Consider the following 15,360-nt stretch of genomic DNA (forward strand, 5'->3'; position numbering starts at 1 on the left):
CTTTAGTTCTCAGCAAAAGCCCGATTTTTGATGCGATGGGATAGAGAATTGGGGTTGCCTTCCAATTCAATCTCTGCACACTGCCATCTGGTATGTCCATTTGCCCTCACACTTACAGCAAAGAATGCCTTTATTTTTATTTTTGTATGTTCTTTGACTCTCAAAATAACATAAAATGCTTTAGAAAGACCCATTACTCGCAATTTATATATAGTATCTAGAGCAAAAACGCTCAAAACACAGCTTAAACAAGCCATTCTTTGATGGACCATTGCTCAACAAGTAGATTATCAAAACAGCCCATTTTTTTTATTTAGAACATGTTCTTTGGAGTCCAGAAATCGAATGCACCATTGGTTTGGTTGTTTTGTGAAATACATTTTTTGACCTATGGGGGACCTAATGTAGGTCTGATCCAATCAGTGTGAGGTGAGATCATGTCTAGGTACTTCCAAAAAAAAAAGAAAACAAGTTTACTAAGATGAAAAAATTGGCTTCATTTGAGTATTGCCTTCAAAAAAGCAATTAAAGTTGATAATATACTGTAAATGATAGAAAAGAGGCCCTTTTTAGTAGATATTGATCATCAAACTGATTCTTAGTTCTACATCATATGATATAAAGAGTATTTGCGAGTAAGACATACTATAATACACGGCACTTTTGAGCTCAAAGAGAATAGTCTTGAATATGAACATTCATGAAGACCATACAAATGGAGGATCTGGTACTTTAAACACCAATATTTTCTTTTCACCAGCCAAAGCAGAGCATAACCATAAAGAAGCAGAAAAAATCAGCTTACAAACCACCAAAACCTTGAATGGTACAAAAACTGTGGATATATATGGAACTTCTGAGAAACTGTTTTAATGTCAAAAATAATGGACGATTTACTAACAACTCTATCAAAAATATAAGTCTGGCAAATAAAATAATAAAATACTCTCTGATTTGACTTTATGTTTGATTGAAGTAACAAAGGTGCTTTTCGAAAAATGCTCGTTTCATTAGAAATTCACATAAAAGCCTTTCTGTGCCAAATCCACGATTTTGCTCATAAGAACAAAAAAAAGTATTATGAAAAATTCATATAGGTTTAAATCTTACGACAGGGAAAATGATAAACAAATAAAAGTATGAAAAAATGGGTTGAAATAGCAAAACAAATAATATACACATGAATCTGAATCGACATAATAGTTCATAGAGCCATGCAACAATCAGAAAGAAATGTCTTGAATTAGGTGTATAGATAATTATTGATTATTGATTAATTTCATTACATCATAGATCTTTTATGCTGAATGCACCCTTATTTTGGAAATAACGAATAATTAAGCTAGAGTTGTGAGTATATGGTGGTTCAAAGCAACCTCAATGCATGTTTTAAAGGCTATGTTCCATATATTATGCATCAAAAAGCTTCTTGATATTTCGACATTCTTCATAAAAACAGAACGTTTCCTTTTTTTTTCTTCTATTCAGGCAGATTAAGGATCTTTTTAATAAAGTGTTTTATCTGAATAAGCAGTCTGGTATTACACGTCTTATCTATGTAGCAGAGACATTAGGTAGATATATGCTTCAAAGGTGAAAAGTACAATAATTCATGTTCTACTTAATTTCTAGAATTCAATACATTATTTACCTCTTTACAAAAGAATAAAAGGCTTCAAAAAAAAAAGGAGGGGGAACTGTATAGTCTTCATTGTATCTTTTCTTTATGAGTCGTTGGCCTGCTGACAGAGTAGCTGCTCCTTTTTTTTTTCTTAAAGAATCATTCGTTTGATATCTCTTGACCCATGGATGAGAATCAGATGCCTTTTAAACACCGCGTGTTTTTCTATTATTTTTTTTTTTTCTGTTTGAAATGCACCATTTCTATCTTTCTCTTTTTATATAGAAAACAACATGTCAGTAGACGGTGATGGCTCGAGCAATTCCAACCCTCCTTCGTCTTCTCAACCACAACAGTTAACACATCAAGATCTCAACTTTTCATTGAATGATATACTAAGCAATAATCATGATGTCAATGACTCTTCATTTCAATCTATTGTACAAACACTAAGCAATAACAGCAACGAGCAGCATATTATGCCTTCTTATGCTCACTTGCCTGCTGAGTTACAAGACTTGTTTAATAACAACGAAACAGACGATCTATTATCTGTTCAAAGCAGCAATACAGACGCGTCGATTCTTCAAGGTGATTTGATGTGGCAACAACAACCATTCATGCAACAGCAAAAGGAGAATCCCACTAGTTCTCTTCAAACAAACATGAATTCCCCTGTTTCAACTTCTTCACCTGCCATGTCTTCATTGCATGTGCCAACGACGTTGAACCAAACAGGTAAATTCATCCCAAGATACACATATACACACACAGCCCTTATTGACATATGACTAGCTTCTACTACGTTGTTGGATAACATCACAGCTCAGTTACCACCTGAAAGAAAAGACAAGTTTATCCAATTGTTTAGGGAATTACAAACCAACCAAGTATCTGCACAGCAGTTTTTATCAAAAGCAAAGACATTGTTAGGACAACAAGAATATCAACAGTTAGAAGACTTAAAAAACAAACCAGTGCATATGAAAACCAATGAAGAAGAGACTCGAAAAAGAACACTATCTAGCCAACAGTTACGAAATGAGGACGCACAAAGGTCTATGTCTAGCATGATGTAAGTTATTTTGGAATCTACATGGATTTAAACAATGTAAAACAGTATACCTCAATTGAAAAGAGCCAAGACAGAACATATACCACAACAACAGCAACAGCAACTACAGCAACTACAAATGCAACTTCAACAACAACATCAAATGCAAATGCTTCAAAAGCAACAACAACAACAACAACAACAACAACAACAACAACAACAACAACAACAAGCGAAAACAAAATCAAAGCCTAAAGTACAATCACCACCACCACCTTCTTCTTCTTCTCCTTCTGTTCAAATTGTTCAACCCACTGTCTTCAAGACACCAAATACACCATTACAAGTACCTACAAAAACCAATTTAACTACTCCCAAGTATGTCTCTCCTAATCTAACCCTGTGTTTACTCATTTTTACTACTAGTAAATCCGCTTCTGCTCCTCCTATACCTATTGCATCCAATACAGCACAGACAACAATGACAACAACAACAACAAGCAATGCTGGAGATAGTCGTATTGATTATGATACGCTGACAGATGTTATGGGATATGCAGGTGTTGATTTGAAAGAAGAAGCAGAACATTTTATGCGTGAAGAAGAAGGCATTCAACATCTATTACCAGATGGCATGGATCGATCCAAAGCACAGGATTTCATGAATCCTGATTTATTACGTGCTAAAATTCTAAATTGTGGTAAGTATCGTATGTAATTTTCTGTGTATGTGTGTGTCTATATATATATATGGCTAATGATCGTATATAGCCAAATGTGTTGATGTTACAGAGATTGATAGTGATTTTGTGTCTTATATGGCATTGGCCACACAAGATCGTATTCGAACTGTATTAGAAGCTATGGTGGCTGCTTCTAAACACCGCGAATTTAATCCTTTTAAAAAACCACCCATGACACCTGAAGGCCATCCTTTATTCAAGATTCAAGTGAAACAAAATGTTAAGTTACAATTAGAAGCTATTGAACAAGTAGAAAGACAAGCTGCCTTAGATTTAGACCCTCAACAACAAGAAGACGAACAAGACGATGAACCCATGGAAATGGGATGGTATTCAAATCGATCTAAAAAGCCACTCAAATCCCAAACACAGGAAAGAAAAGTGACTGTACAAGATGCTATCTTTGTGATGGAAAGAGATGTTCAAGGAGGAAGAGGCACCAATCAACGTACTTTATTAAAAGCATATAATGAATGGTTGTATTAAATAAAAAAAAAAAAGTACATATATATTTTTCATTTTCTTTTTTATTTTTGTTAACATATATAGATTCACTACCACAGTAAGAATACATGCATATTCTCTACAAACAGGATAGTACGAACCAAAAGTCAATCTATCCTACCTTTCCCGAAGGGCACAATCTATAGAATAGAATAAAAAGAAAGACCACAGGATAGAGGTAGGTGTTAAATGCAAAGAAAAAAAACAATTTCTGAATTTAACTCGTCTTTTTATAGTTTGAACAAGCCACATGAACGACTGTCTTTTTTTGTTGTCCTGATAACATGGATGTTTATTATTATGTTACATTGAAGAAACAAGCTTAGTTTGTTCTTCAACAACTGCTTGTTTGAAATCAGCTACTTGCTTCCAGCAATTGAGTGATTTGTCCTTGTTTTGACTGTATAGAGTGTGAATTTCATCTAGATAACCATAAACCACTTACTTGTAACAAGCCATCAATTCGTCTTGGTATTTCTTGATATTTTCAGGCACCTGTTTGGCCATGGGTCTAAACAGCCATTAAGGATACATAAAAAAAAGACTTTTTTTTTTTACTCTTTCTCTTACCTGGAAATCATTTGAGTAATAGGCTCACTTTCCACTTCTTTTTCAGCCTTGGTTTGAGTCAAGTCAACATAAATAGATTCTTTTAATTCTGCTTGTGTTTGTTGTATCTTTTCTAATTCTTCAGCAACACGTTGACGCACAACTGATTCGACATGACGCGCTTCCATCTTTTCGGCTGTTTGTTCAGCCTTCTTCTCAATCGACCCGACTAAACTATGAGAGAACTAATAGCAAGTATTAAAAACACACATAAGTCTATTGATTTTATACCTGAAGAGGAACATTGGGATTATAGAAAATAACAGGTTCTTTTACTGTAGACTGTGAAGCACCCATACTCGAAATACAAAAAAAAAAAAAAAAAGACAAAAAAAAAAAGATAGATGCGGTCATTGAATCTTTTCCTTTTTATTCTACAGCAAGGTAATGTTGATGGTATGCTTGTCGATTCTGATGTTGTTCTTGTGCTTTTGTTTCTTTTGGCTTGGGTTCTTTAAGACCGATCCATTGACTTAATTCAACGCCAGGAATAATATTGCCCTTGTCGTCTACCGTGAAATAAGCAACTTCAGGCTTTGTTTGATCCAATTGTTGTTTTAATTGATTGACTTGTTGTTTGAGATCTGATATCATGCTTAATAAATCCTCTTCTTTTTCTTCTTCTTTAAGAGGAAGCACTTCACTTTCCTTTTGTTGTTCTACTGTTAATTTCTCTTGCTCTTGTTTTTGTTTGTCCTGCTCAAGCAAATGCTCAGAGACAATAGGTCGACACGTAATCTGATGAGGTTCAGTATGATGACGACGAGATAAACTCATTTCTTCACATAGACGAGGTGTAGATATCACAATCTGGTAATGACAAGTAGATAACTCAACAAAACTAGAGACATGATCTTGACCTTGTACATCACAGTGATACTATGCTTCAAGTGTGAGATAACGAAAGATGGATTTGTGATTTTACCTGTACTTCAATGGTACGAGGTCTTTCTGTTAAATCACATTCAGACCCGTCTTTCCATGTCTGTACTAAATACCGTTGATCACCTTTACTTTTAAGTTCAGTAGGGGCTGATGACTGATCAGGTTGAGCTGGGTAATGACCTAAATAAAAAGAAGCTGTTTCTTGTTCTTTTTCTACTTTGCCATCATGAGTACGCTCCACATGAAATTGACGTACGTATTGTTGATGACAGTATTCATAAGCCCAGTATTGATGCGACTATGGATCATCAATCAAAATCCCTTTATAGGAGAATAGACTTACACTAGTAAAGAAACGAATGCAGTTGGCTTCCAGAGGTTCTAATAGTTTGAGTCCTCTTGCAATCGTCTCTTGCTGTTCTTGTGCTGTTTCTTGTCTTGCTTCTTGTCTTTCTCTTGCTAAGCGTTCTTGTTCTACCTGAACATCAGGAATAAGGCATGAAAAGGGTTGCCCTAAAGAAGAGATCATGACAATACTGTTTGAAGCAACCTAGGTATACTGTCAGTTTAGTTGGCGAAAAGTTCTTTACTTGCCTCTACATTGGTCTGTGCTAGATGGGAAGAAGACACTTTATCATGGGTCAAGACAACATTGTAACGAGGAAAGGCCAATAAATCGTCCTGGATATATTGAGACTGTAAAGAAAGTGCTACAAGTTGAAAAGCAACTGTGAAGGAGAGTATTGTTTTAAGTAAAGGCATAAAGAAAAAGACATATGCTGAGAATAAATTAATATACATCTGTGTGTTTGTTGTTGATTGGCCATGAATGCAATCACCCTCTATGTATGCTTGTCTTGAATGAATCATATATATACATATGTTTTCTTTCTTTCTCTCTCTCTCTCTCTCTCTTTTTTTAGGAATAATAAGCATTTCAATCCCTTCACTAAAGATAGGTTGAATTACAGAGAAAAAGAAGAATCCAAAAAAGGAAAAAACGAACCGGACATTAAAATATGATTTTATTTTATTTTTGACAGTGACGATACTTCTTTACTTTTCCTTTCTTTATCTTATTAAACTATGTGTACTGCATTGTTATTATTGTGTCTTGAATAGACAACAGACCTGAAAAATTCAGAATGTCTCTTGAATTGCTTTTTTTTAATGCCATATTTAAATAAAAAAAAATACTATTGTTAAAATCAAATCAAAAATTTTGATCTTGATAGCGCTCATTTTAAGCAAGAAATGAGTTTGATGAAGAAGTAAAAAAAGACAAAAAGACACAAACGAAACTCAAAAGAAAACCAACAAAATAAAAAGGTTCAGGAACACGTCTTCTTAATAAGGAAATCCATGATTTTTATCTATTTTCCTCTCTTTTCTCTCTCTTTTTTTATTTTTATTTTTTATTTTTTTCATGTATTTAAACCCTCTCTCTCTTTCTCTCTTAGACCATCCATTTACCCTTACTTGTGCCTTTTCTCTGTTGGAGATACAGTCACATTCAATATTTTTTTTGGTTTTTTTTTCTGTGAATAAAGAGATTCTTCTTTTCCTTTCTTTGTATTAACAATACAAACGCGTATTGTGCTTGTGTCATGATTATTATTAAACCAGACTGGGTTTCTCATGGAGGTTTGGCTTTATTCATTCTATTTCTAAACTCATATTCAAAATAGACCGTACTCAAGATGCTAGAAATAAGAAGCCTTGTATTTATTCAGTAGATGTTCATCCTGATGGCAAACGACTTGCTACTGGAAGTTTAGGTAAACAGCTCTTCTTCTTTATCACTCTAACCCCATACTAGATGGTAATGTCAAAATATGGAATACAGACCCTATTTTTGATGAAAAAGCCGAACAAGACCCCAATTGTCATAAATTACTCTGTACCATGACAATGCATAATGGTAAAAAAAAAAAAAAAAAAAAAAAAAAAAAAAGACAAGTATTGATGGATTATTTAGGTGCTGTCTTGTGTGTACGATGGTCTCATCGAGAAGGTCGATATTTAGCTTCTGGTTCAGACAATGATAATGTGATTATTATTTGGGAAAAAGACAGAAATGCAGCCATTGGTTCAGTATTTGGAAGTAGTGAAGTCAATCATGAGACATGGAGGGCCATCAAGTATTTAAGAGGACATGAATCTGATGTACAAGATTTGGCTTGGTCTAAAGACAATCAATACTTGGCTTCATGTGGTGTTGATGGATTTGTGATTGTATGGAATGGATCAAATTTTGGTAAAATATCAATATCTATTTTTTTTTTGTATGTATGTCTTATTAAACATGCCCATAGATCAAGTCACCAAGATTGATCAACATGGCGGGTTTGTTAAGGGAGTAACATGGGATCCAGCAGGCAAGTTTCTTGCTTCACAGGTAAGACAGCATCAAGGATGTGTCAAATTCATAAGATTAGTCGGATGATAAAATGGTCAAAGTATGGCGAACTTCTGATTGGGGATTAGAAACAGACTTGATCCAACCCTTTGTGAATGCACCAGGCACAACATTATTTAGAAGACTAAGGCAAGTGAGAATAAGCTATAAGTGATTGCTTATATGCTTTATTATTAGTTGGTCCCCTGATGGTGCTCATGTTGCTGCTGCCAATGCTGTGAATGGAATTCAGTGTATTGCTGCCATCATCAACCGAGACCATTGGAATGCCGATGTCTCTCTTGTAGGCCATCAATTACCCGTCGAAGTCGCTGCATTTAATCCTAAACTATTTTATTTTAAAGACAAGGAAGATACAGAAGAGAAATCATTGGCGACTGTATGTGCCTTGGGAAGTCAAGACAGAAGCATCTCTATCTGGGTCACGAAATTCAATCGACCGGTTTGTGTAGCCACAGATATCTTTGATAATAATGTATACGATATTGCTTGGACACCGGATGGAAAGAGCTTGTTTGCCTGTTCACAAGATGGTACAGTGGCTTGTTTACAACTGGAAGCAGAATTGCAAGATATGGCAGCAGATGAAGCGATTGAGAAAGAACTATCGAAATACGGGTATGGCAGAAAACACACACAGTTACCAGAGACACCTGTTCAACTAGAACTCGAAGAAGACCATGCCATTGTGGCTAAAGCGTCTTCTTCAAAACGCATTGCTGAATTAATGACGGGCAATTCAAGTATGGTATCGTTTGATACCGATACACGCATGATAGAAGCAGAACCTGCGAATCCGCCTTCGAAACCAGAACCACCTTCAGTCGTACTAGAACAACAAAAAGTAACGATTGCAAAGAACGGTAAAAAGCGTATTCAACCCATGATGTTAAGCACGACTACCACAACAGCAAAGACAGTAGCCCCACCTGTACAAAGACAGCCAGATGTAAACCCTATTTACGATGATCCTGTCTCCATACCCGCTTCTTCTTCTTCAGTAGGTGTTGCCAGTACTATCATGGGCCATAAACGTAAATCAACAGAAGAAGACAATGAAATCCATGGTCATCGTACTCGTACTCGACCTGAATGGCTTGATTCAGCTGTTGTGCCACCTACAGTCCTTAAAAGTCAAATCAAAATGGGCTTACCCAAAATCCAATCTGTCTTGACGACTAAATTAAAGCCTGATGATCCTACTGTCGTGATGGAATGTCGCAACAATGAACACAACCGAACTAAAATAGTCACAACAAGAGGAGGTGTAGTGATATGGGTGGATTATGTGTCGAGCCCTGTCCTGTTGATGACAGGCAACCCTCATTTCTCTGTGGCGAGTTGTGAAGATGGTTCGATTCATGTCTATTCACCTGTAGGTCGACGTCTTTTACCACCCATCATAATGGAAAGTACAGCAGTGATACTTCAATCGAGTTCGCAGTGGCTTGTATGTTTAACAGCAACAGGCTTGTTGTATACCTGGGACATACTTCATTTCAAAAGTGTATTGGATGGTATTTCCATTGGACCCATCTTACAGATTGCACAGTTATCAGATCAAGTACATAAAGCACCTCGTATCCGCGATATTCAGATTCAGAAGAATGGACTGCCTATCTTAATCACAAGTCTACAGCAGGCATTTGTGTACCATCTTGATATGAAGGTTTGGCTGCGTATCAGTGATGCTTGGTACATTGTGTCTGAATTTTGGGGTTCTGGTATTCATAGTACACATCCATTGGGTTGGTTAGCGTCAAAGATGATCATGACAGGCGTAGATCCTACAGCTCAATTGATTCTGGATATAGCCAATGCAGATCAAAGTACAACAGCAGTGATTACAATCAGCCATATTGAAGTAAGTGAACAAGAAAATGTTTAGCAATTTATTTAGATGTAGACACAATTGGCTGTGGCTGCCTTGTTAAATTCACCTCATGAATATGTTGATTGGATGATGTATTATGCTCGAAAACTATCAGAGGAAAATGCAACAGAAAAAGTGAAAGAATTATGTCAATGGCTGCTTGGTCCACCTTTTATGTAAGTGTGAATTCAGGCTGTTGATTGATACTTTGGTTGACATTGATTTAGATCTTCAGAGCTTGTTGAATGGGAACCAAAAATCATGGTATGGTTGATTGATCTTCAATTACGAAACTTATATTTTTTATAGGGCACTTTATTAAAAAGGGATTTGTTGAATCAAATTCTACCTGTGTTAGGTAAAGAATATCATCTTTTTCTTTTCTCTTTATTCACTTTTATATTAGCTCAAAACCGTCAACTTCAGCGTACTGTGACTGAATTCAAGTCTTGTCTCTAATAATAAATACAGCAGGAAGTCGTTGCAGCAACCCAAGCTTTTATTGTGTAACTCTACAGTATCACAAAAGTGATGCTTTGTTTTTTTTGTCTGTTTTTTTTATCTTTTTATTTTTTATTTTTTATTTTTTTTCCTTCAACATAAGATGGGCCAACATGCAAGTAAATCAGATATACCCATCATATTTGGCTATATAAATCAACAACAAGAACAAGAAGAGGAAAATACACTAGAAATTAGCCATGATGTTGTATTAGATCATCCTCATCTATATCAACTTGAACTTTCTTGCCATCATTGTTCAAAACAAATCAATGCAAATTGCCCATTACATCAAAACCTTGTTCATGATCTGGATTACATTGACAAGACATATTATCCAGACATGATTCATTATATCAAACACGATGAGGAAGAGGGTGACACAGACACCTTGAAGGATGAGGAAGGCTGGTCAAAATTAACGATTGGTGAAATCAATCCGAAAAATCGACTTGTATCTTCATTGGTGATAGATGTATCTAATAAATCGTTGTTCAAGTTGAGTTCAAGCATAGGTCATTTGAACAACTTGACCAAGTTGGATTTGTAAGTCCATGCCATCTATGCCTCTTCCATTGACTAGGTCCATAGGTCAAAAAACCAATTGATATATCTACCTGAAACACTAGGACAACTTGTGAACCTACGTGTATTAAATGCATCTAAAAACCAGCTAGAATACCTTCCAGACAGTATCACCATATTGCCTAAACTCAAAGCACTCAATGTGAGTCATAACAAATTAAGCACACTACCCCAAGGCATTGGCAGCTTACCGAGTCTGATTGTGCTTATCTTGAACCATAACCAGTTTACACATCTACCTCGAGAAATTGCTAAACTGAAAGGCATGATCACACTCAACGTATCCCATAACCCACTTTGTTCTATACCAGCTGAAATAGCCACCCTCAAATCACTTCGAAAACTCACAGTAGAAGGATGTTCATTCAAGACAGAATTCATGCATACACGAGCCCATGATCCACCTCGTCTTGTAGAGATATGTGCACGGCAAATCGTCAAATATCAAATACCATACCCTAGTCATTTATCAGACTATTTCAGTCGACAGCAGACATGTTCGTTTTGTTCTGGGCCTTACTTTGATAGTTTTGTCACGAGAGGACGGTTTGTTCAAAGATCAGGTAGACAATGGATTGCTTTGGATGAACGATTGTGTTGTGCACATTGGATAGACGAGCAAGACCGTATCTCGGCTTTGTTTTCTGCTCCTTATCAGCCGACTGATCCTATTCCTAGACCAAAAGAGAAATTACCAGCATGTCAACCATTATTATCTGGTTATAGTAGTGAAGATGGGCTGAATAATTTACCGGTTTTACCTATAAATGAATACGCTCATGAAGACCTGTTACAAGGAGAACCATCTTCAAGAGAGTCTTCTCTTGGCTTTAAACAAGGTTTTGCACAACTTGTGCTAACTATGAAAAGAAACGATTAAAATAAACTCTTGATTATTCAAATGATCAACATATACTTTTATCAAGCTGTATTCAAAGAAAACAAAAAGCAGCTGTTACAGTAAGAACAGGTTATCTATTCCCCTTCAAGTAAAAAACTTTTGATACGTTTCATCTTCTAAAAACTGGTCTATTTTCCTTGATACTTGGTATTGATGAATGTTATTTTTGATTAAAAGATCAAAAAGAGAAAAGGTTACAAAAAACAAAGTACAGTATGTTTGATAGCTAAAAGGGTTATTCTTTTTTATTCACAATTGTGAAGCAGGTATTGGGGTAAATACCCACATCTTCTCTCTCTGGCTTGTTGCTTGCCGCAACCAACTTCTTGTTCACCAGCAACAAATGTTTCTAAATGATGTGAAGACAGCTGTTAGAAGTGATAAACAAATCAGACTCAATTACCTTCCAACTGATGAATGCCTTGATTGTATCATCATCTAGTTGGAGAATGTTATGAGATACAATGAAGGCTGAAGAAGGGCGGCTACAATAGATTTCTCCAGTTTCTTCCAACACAACAAAGCGCCCAAAGTTTCCTATGATAAAGTGAGCATGATTTGAGATAAACTTTTTTTTTCTACTTACCTTTCCCATTGAAGAAAATCAATTGCTCATTAAGTGATCTTCTTTTCATCTTCATCAGGATCTGTTGATTGAGCCGGAGGCTCTTGCTTTGTTGGTGCTGTATTAAAGTCGTGTTGTTGTTGGCTTTGAACTCGCAGAAAGCAAGTTCGTCGCCATCTTCGTTAGCCACCAGAAGATCGATTTTACGGCCAGAAGTGAAAGAGGAGGAAGAGGCAATGTTCCTTGAGACCACTACTCATCATGTTTAGCAAAAAAAAAAAAAAAAAAAAACTAACTATTGTTTTCAAGAAGCATCTTATTGAAAATAAGAGCAAGTATCGTAATCTCATTTATTTTGCGTACCTTTTCTGCTTCAGAGTCTTTAGGCTTCTTGCTCCAGTTTTCAAAGCTGTGAAGTCTATAAAGAAAAGCATGTAATTAGAATACACTTATAGAATAAAGTGAATGATAACTTACAAGAAGCTAAATGTTTGTAAAAATTTGGTATAAGCAGATTCTTCTTGACAAGTTCCAATTGCTTGGTCAAGACTTCTTAATTACGTGATACATCGCTCAGGCAAAGTCTTTTATTGATGAAAATTATTGACGTTTCTATTTCAGAAAGATACTAAGGAAAACAGATTTTTCAAACCTGCAAGGGTTACTGATCAAAACGCAAAAAGCGTTTACTCGCACCATTCTTTGGCTGGCTTTTTTTTTCTCTCTTCTTAAGATAAAGCATACATTAAAGGGTATCAACCTGATAAAGACGCTATGTACTTAACCTGGACAAGCATGGTTTTATGTCTTACAAAAAAAAGAGTTATTTTTATTTTGCATGATAAACGTAAAAAGATGATCCTCTGTTTATTAAATATTACGTCAACTCATTTACTTTACTGCATCTAACTCAGTTTAGTGAAATCTTTATTATTACATCCATGATAATACTGCTTTCTATCCACTTATATGTTTCAGAACGACACTTACCATTGAGATTAATAAGGTTTATATCTCTGTAACGTAAATTACCATTTAGAGGATTTTCTTTGATGTTTGACAATGTAGGACAAAGCAAGCATGAAAGTCATTTTGTTCACTTTCCAAAAAAGAAAAAAAAAGGTTAATTTAAATATTCAAAGAAACAGCCCCCTTTTTGTTTTGTTTAATTTATTTCGCAAATGTTCTATTTGGATTTTAATGATAAAAAAGGAGGTATTTTCATATCATACAAATGAAGAAGTGAACAAAACCAGACGTAATGCCAGATAATAAAGTGGCGTTGTTTTTTTTGAAAATGTTGTCATGGTGAACCAGAATTCATGCTAAATGTGCGAATAAAATTATAGTTTGCCTTTGTTTGGAAATTAAAAAAAAACGTCAGATGTCAATTTCATACAATAGATGTAAAAGTAAAATAAGGACTTTATTAATATTAAGGGATTATAAGCATAAGTAAAAAGAAAAGAAAAAAAAGATTAGATAACTACTAGATAATTTCTTTAAAAGACAGAAGTAGTGTGGTGCCAGCCGTAATGGAAAGCAAGACCACCAATGGCAAGAGTGACAGCGAAGAACAAGAGATTAAAGACCATACGAATAAAGTGATGGTTGACACCAATTTCAGTAAATGCATCCAAAGCAGTAAAAGCAAAGAAAATCCAGGCCAAAATCATAACAGCACGAGTAGAACCAACACCCAATGTGTTCAAGACCAAGACAGACAAGAGTAACAAGGTGTTTTCAAACAAAATCTCATGGGATCTGGCCAAACGATCAGCCATGGAACTGTTCATGATACCAGAACCAAACTTCTTTTTACCCGTCGTACCCGCTGTTGCTGCTTGTGCTTCCGGATCTTCTGCAGTAGCAGCATTTGTTGTGTTGGTAGGATAACCAGTACGTCCAAAGGCATGACGAATAAAGTAAGAAAGACCCCAGAGAACCCAGAGAGTAAAGAAAGCAATCCAAGAACCACGGACATAACCGTCTTGAACAAAACTGCTAATGTTGGCTTGTTGAGAATCCATTTTTTTTTCTTATTTAATTAATCAATTAGATGAAGATTGAATAAAGAAAAATAAAATAAAACTAGCATAAAATGTGGGTTTATATACACAATGGATTCTTTCTATCTTATTCATCAATATGACATATTCAAAAAATCATCATGACAAGTACCAAAAAAAAAAAAAAAAAAAAAAAAGCTATAATGCAGTGTCACCTTACAATTAAAAAAAACAGTCCAAAATTGGAATCAAATATGTAATATGCGTAGCATCATAATTTATCATCCAACCATTGTTCATAGACAAGAGACGTGTCTATGTTATAAAGTCACAATAAATAAAAGAAAAAAAGAAGGGGCAAGATATGGTTGTGTATGCCTTTCTTTACTGAAGCGTCTTTTATAGACTTTCTAGACCAATTCAGAAACCAATCAAGAGACAATTGGGAATTTTACTTAAAGACAGATGAATTCAGTATTTATCGTCAGCCAGTGCTTGATAAAGGTTTATACCGATATCGATCGATTGGGATCTGGGATGATATAAGGCCAGACACATTAGCCAAGGTCTATCTTGATCTTGATTATAGGAAGCAGTGGGATAAGAATATGGAGTCCTATACACTATTTGACTTTGAAGACGAGATAGCCACTCATTTCCATATGAAATATCCGTGGCCATTAGCTCATCGGGATTATACGTATATCATTGAAAATAGAATCGTCATAAGGGATGATAAAGAATATCAAGTCATTTTGGGCCAATCTTTACCTTTGGATTGTTATCCTGAACAAAAAAACGTAATTCGTATTGACAGCTATGAACAACATATATGCATCACATCACATTACAATGGCTGTTGTGTGTTGATGGACTACTTTGAAGATCCTAAAGTAAGTTCATACAAGTCTGATCCTATCTAGAACGTTCTGTAGGGCAATATCCCAAAATCTGTAGTAAATTGGGCTGCAAAGACAGGTGTGCCCACTTTTATGAACAATCTAAAAAATGCCTGTCAACAGTCTGAAAAGGCATCATTTCCTCTTTGATTATTTACATTTTATTTGAAGATATATATATATATATAATAT

General features: G+C 35.3%; 9 protein-coding genes across 9 annotated transcripts; 5 read left to right on the plus strand and 4 right to left on the minus strand.

Annotated features, from left to right (window-relative positions):
• The first annotated feature begins 1,853 nt into the window (after positions 1-1,853).
• B0P05DRAFT_82781 (transcription initiation factor TFIID component TAF4 family-domain-containing protein) lies at positions 1,854-4,547 on the plus strand. Its single transcript, XM_051583872.1, has 7 exons — positions 1,854-2,359; positions 2,417-2,696; positions 2,742-3,053; positions 3,102-3,376; positions 3,447-3,894; positions 3,982-4,100; positions 4,159-4,547. The coding sequence occupies exons 1-6, from the start codon at positions 1,915-1,917 to the stop codon at positions 4,076-4,078; spliced, it is 1,857 nt and encodes a 618-aa protein (XP_051435334.1). The 5' UTR covers positions 1,854-1,914; the 3' UTR covers positions 4,079-4,100; positions 4,159-4,547.
• On the minus strand, positions 4,091-4,862 carry B0P05DRAFT_540698 (uncharacterized protein). The gene is made up of 4 exons (XM_051578094.1): positions 4,763-4,862; positions 4,493-4,716; positions 4,368-4,433; positions 4,091-4,322 (listed from the first exon to the last, which is right to left on the minus strand). The coding sequence occupies exons 1-4, from the start codon at positions 4,826-4,828 to the stop codon at positions 4,226-4,228; spliced, it is 453 nt and encodes a 150-aa protein (XP_051435335.1). The 5' UTR covers positions 4,829-4,862; the 3' UTR covers positions 4,091-4,225.
• B0P05DRAFT_540700 (uncharacterized protein) lies at positions 4,840-6,167 on the minus strand (the record flags this gene model as incomplete). The annotated part of the gene is made up of 4 exons (XM_051578095.1): positions 6,011-6,167; positions 5,760-5,966; positions 5,457-5,714; positions 4,840-5,410 (listed from the first exon to the last, which is right to left on the minus strand). Coding segments are annotated over exons 2-4 (949 nt in total), but the record flags the coding sequence as incomplete, so codon positions are not given.
• A 647-nt stretch (positions 6,168-6,814) lies between these two features.
• On the plus strand, positions 6,815-10,223 carry B0P05DRAFT_82800 (WD40-repeat-containing domain protein). The gene is made up of 11 exons (XM_051583873.1): positions 6,815-7,060; positions 7,105-7,194; positions 7,236-7,337; positions 7,395-7,673; positions 7,732-7,814; positions 7,855-7,964; positions 8,013-9,699; positions 9,751-9,884; positions 9,936-9,972; positions 10,018-10,066; positions 10,115-10,223. The coding sequence occupies exons 1-11, from the start codon at positions 7,024-7,026 to the stop codon at positions 10,165-10,167; spliced, it is 2,661 nt and encodes an 886-aa protein (XP_051435337.1). The 5' UTR covers positions 6,815-7,023; the 3' UTR covers positions 10,168-10,223.
• A 272-nt stretch (positions 10,224-10,495) lies between these two features.
• Positions 10,496-11,440, plus strand: B0P05DRAFT_438202 (uncharacterized protein; the record flags this gene model as incomplete). The annotated part of the gene is made up of 2 exons (XM_051573729.1): positions 10,496-10,755; positions 10,801-11,440. Coding segments are annotated over 2 exons (900 nt in total), but the record flags the coding sequence as incomplete, so codon positions are not given.
• Positions 11,441-11,940: 500 nt separating this feature from the next.
• B0P05DRAFT_571406 (uncharacterized protein) lies at positions 11,941-12,959 on the minus strand (the record flags this gene model as incomplete). The annotated part of the gene is made up of 7 exons (XM_051581372.1): positions 11,941-12,063; positions 12,099-12,232; positions 12,282-12,512; positions 12,557-12,575; positions 12,624-12,678; positions 12,738-12,812; positions 12,913-12,959. The coding sequence occupies 7 exons, from the start codon at positions 12,957-12,959 to the stop codon at positions 11,941-11,943; spliced, it is 684 nt and encodes a 227-aa protein (XP_051435339.1).
• Positions 12,960-13,121: 162 nt separating this feature from the next.
• B0P05DRAFT_540716 (uncharacterized protein) lies at positions 13,122-13,685 on the plus strand. The gene has a single exon (XM_051578096.1). It carries the CDS (start codon positions 13,341-13,343, stop codon positions 13,530-13,532), a length of 192 nt encoding a protein of 63 aa, XP_051435340.1. The 5' UTR covers positions 13,122-13,340; the 3' UTR covers positions 13,533-13,685.
• Positions 13,668-14,453, minus strand: B0P05DRAFT_540718 (uncharacterized protein). The gene has a single exon (XM_051578097.1). The coding sequence runs from the start codon at positions 14,288-14,290 to the stop codon at positions 13,763-13,765; it is 528 nt and encodes a 175-aa protein (XP_051435341.1). The 5' UTR covers positions 14,291-14,453; the 3' UTR covers positions 13,668-13,762.
• Positions 14,454-14,643: 190 nt separating this feature from the next.
• B0P05DRAFT_586920 (uncharacterized protein) lies at positions 14,644-15,318 on the plus strand (the record flags this gene model as incomplete). Its single annotated transcript, XM_051582543.1, has 2 exons — positions 14,644-15,162; positions 15,205-15,318. The coding sequence occupies 2 exons, from the start codon at positions 14,644-14,646 to the stop codon at positions 15,316-15,318; spliced, it is 633 nt and encodes a 210-aa protein (XP_051435342.1).
• Between the last annotated feature and the right edge of the window lie 42 nt (positions 15,319-15,360).

The sequence above is a fragment of the Gilbertella persicaria genome (genome assembly GCF_025201335.1).
Source record: "Gilbertella persicaria strain CBS 190.32 chromosome Unknown B0P05scaffold_18, whole genome shotgun sequence".
In the NCBI taxonomy this organism is placed as follows: domain Eukaryota; kingdom Fungi; phylum Mucoromycota; class Mucoromycetes; order Mucorales; family Choanephoraceae; genus Gilbertella; species Gilbertella persicaria.

Excerpts from the sequence above, each read along its gene's own strand:
- B0P05DRAFT_540716 (XM_051578096.1), top strand. The coding sequence starts at position 13,341 with ATGAAAGTCATTTTGTTCACTTTCCAAAAAAGAAAAAAAAAGGTTAAT.
- B0P05DRAFT_82781 (XM_051583872.1), top strand. The coding sequence starts at position 1,915 with ATGTCAGTAGACGGTGATGGCTCGAGCAATTCCAACCCTCCTTCGTCT. Across the intron at positions 2,360-2,416 it reads AACGACGTTGAACCAAACAG|CTTCTACTACGTTGTTGGAT; the intron begins GTAAATTCATCC and ends ACATATGACTAG. Across the intron at positions 3,895-3,981 it reads TTAAAAGCATATAATGAATG|TAAGAATACATGCATATTCT; the intron begins GTTGTATTAAAT and ends TCACTACCACAG.
- B0P05DRAFT_540698 (XM_051578094.1), bottom strand. The coding sequence starts at position 4,828 with ATGGGTGCTTCACAGTCTACAGTAAAAGAACCTGTTATTTTCTATAAT. Across the intron at positions 4,434-4,492 it reads ATTACTCAAATGATTTCCAG|ACCCATGGCCAAACAGGTGC; the intron begins GTAAGAGAAAGA and ends ATGGCTGTTTAG. Across the intron at positions 4,323-4,367 it reads GAATTGATGGCTTGTTACAA|TCAAAACAAGGACAAATCAC; the intron begins GTAAGTGGTTTA and ends CACTCTATACAG.
- B0P05DRAFT_540718 (XM_051578097.1), bottom strand. The coding sequence starts at position 14,290 with ATGGATTCTCAACAAGCCAACATTAGCAGTTTTGTTCAAGACGGTTAT.
- B0P05DRAFT_82800 (XM_051583873.1), top strand. The coding sequence starts at position 7,024 with ATGATTATTATTAAACCAGACTGGGTTTCTCATGGAG. Across the intron at positions 7,195-7,235 it reads ACTTGCTACTGGAAGTTTAG|ATGGTAATGTCAAAATATGG; the intron begins GTAAACAGCTCT and ends ACCCCATACTAG. Across the intron at positions 7,815-7,854 it reads GCAAGTTTCTTGCTTCACAG|TCGGATGATAAAATGGTCAA; the intron begins GTAAGACAGCAT and ends TCATAAGATTAG.